This window comes from Capsicum annuum, chromosome 7 (genome assembly GCF_002878395.1).
Source record: "Capsicum annuum cultivar UCD-10X-F1 chromosome 7, UCD10Xv1.1, whole genome shotgun sequence".
In the NCBI taxonomy this organism is placed as follows: Eukaryota; Viridiplantae; Streptophyta; class Magnoliopsida; order Solanales; family Solanaceae; genus Capsicum; species Capsicum annuum.
In genome coordinates, this window is record NC_061117.1 from 166,516,490 (window position 1) to 166,518,360 (window position 1,871).

At 42.4% G+C, this 1,871-nt stretch overlaps 1 protein-coding gene across 1 annotated transcript; it reads left to right on the forward strand.

The window, feature by feature from the left end:
- Positions 1 to 356: 356 nt before the first annotated feature.
- On the forward strand, positions 357 to 1,363 carry LOC124885807. The gene is made up of 2 exons (XM_047394052.1): positions 357 to 532; positions 964 to 1,363. Exons 1-2 carry the CDS (start codon positions 357 to 359, stop codon positions 1,361 to 1,363), a joined length of 576 nt encoding a protein of 191 aa, XP_047250008.1.
- Positions 1,364 to 1,871: the final 508 nt, after the last annotated feature.

Sequence of the window (1,871 nt, forward strand, 5' to 3'; positions counted from 1 at the left end):
GGGGTTGGGTTTGGGTTAGGTCTAGGATTGAGTTTGGGTTAGAGGCTAGGGGTAGTAAGGTTTTGCGGGATAATGGAGCTTCTAGGTTGCAAGTTGGGTCTTGGAACATCAGTACTTTGTAGGGTAAGTCTATAGAGCTGGTCAAGATTCTTAGAAAGAGGAGGGTTAGTGTAGCGCATGTCTAGGAAACTAAATAGGTAGGCACTAAAGCGAGAGATGTGGATTGATATAAGTTATGGTACTTGAATAGCGTGAGACATAAAAATGGGGTAGGTATCTTAGTAGATGAAGATCTTAGGAAGTAGGTGGTAGAGGTAAAGAGAGTTACTGATAGACTGATGTCTATTAATTTAGTGATGGGAGGGTCTTCGGTGAACGTTATTAGTGCCTACGCCTTGAAAGTGGGTTTGGACAAAGAGAAGAAGAAGGAATTCTGGGAGGTTTTAGATGGGGTGGTGAAGAGCATCTCGAGCACTGAGAAGCTTTTTGTGGGAGGGGATTTCAATGGGCATATTAGGTCTTTATTGAGAGGGTATGATATATGTATAGTGGTTTTGTTTTTGGTGAGCGGAATGAAGGAGGAGCTTCTCTATTGTATTTTTCTAGGGCTTTTAGGTTGTGGATGGCGAAGTTGAGCTTTCCAAAGAAGGAGGATCACCTTGTTATGTCTTGTAGTTCAATGGCCAAGACTCAGATAAACTTTTTTCTACTTAGAAAAGGGGATAGAGTGCTATGAAAAGACTGTAAAGTCATACCTAGCGAGAATCTCTCGACTCAACATAGGTTGGTGGTGATGGAATTGGTTATTAATAAGGGAAAAAAAGGGAAATGGGGAGGCATGACCCAAGATTAAGTGGGGTAGCTTGACTTTGTCTAGTGCTTTAGAGATGGAAGAGAAGTTGAAGAGTAGGGGGCTTGGAAGAGTAGAGGGGGTGTGGATAATATATAGGAGACAACTGCCAGTTGCATTAGGGAGATCGCTAGAGAGCTTTTGGGTGTCTCGAGAGGTCGATCTAGCAAATATCGAGGAGACTGGTGGTGGAACGAAGAGGTTAAGAGAAAGGTGGACTCTAAGAAGGTTGCTTATGATAAGTTGGTTGGGAGCAAGGATGATGAGGAAAGGCAGAAAAATAAGGAGGAGTATAACGTAGCTAGAAGAGAGGCTAAGTTAACGGTTACGACAGCTAAGATAGTAGCTTTTAAGAGTTTGTATTTGGTTTTAGAAGAGAAAGGCAGAGATAAGAAGTTGTATAGGATGGCAAAGGCCAGGGAGCGGAGGGCTCGTGACCTTTACCAAGTGAATTACATCAAAGAAGAGGATGGTATAGTATTAGGTAAGGATGCCCTCATTAGAGAAATGTGACAGTTCTATTTTTAAAAACTTTTGAACGACGAGGGGGATAAAGGTTCTGTGTTAGGAGAATTGGAGATATCTAAGGAGGGTCTCGATTATAGTTATTGAAGGTATATCGAGGTTGAGGAGGTTAAGAGAGCTATTCGTAGGATGCGGTGGGGTAGGGTGACGAGGCCAGACGAGATTCTAGTAGATTTATAGAAGAGCACTATCGGGCAGGTCTGGAGTGGTTGACAAGGTTGTTTAACATTATCTCTAGAGCTGCTAAGATTCCTCAAGTGTGGAGGTAGAGCACGATAATTCAAGTGTATAAGAACAAGGAAGACATTCAGAGTTCTAACAACTACAGAGGTATTAAGTTATTGAGTCATACTTTGAAGGTTTGGAAAAGTGTGGTAGAGTTGAGGATAAGGAGGATTGTAACGATCTCTGGGAATCAGGTTGGTTTCATGCCTTGTCACTCGCTCACTGAGACCATTCACCTTGTGAGGAGATTAGTAGAGCACTTTTTAGAGAG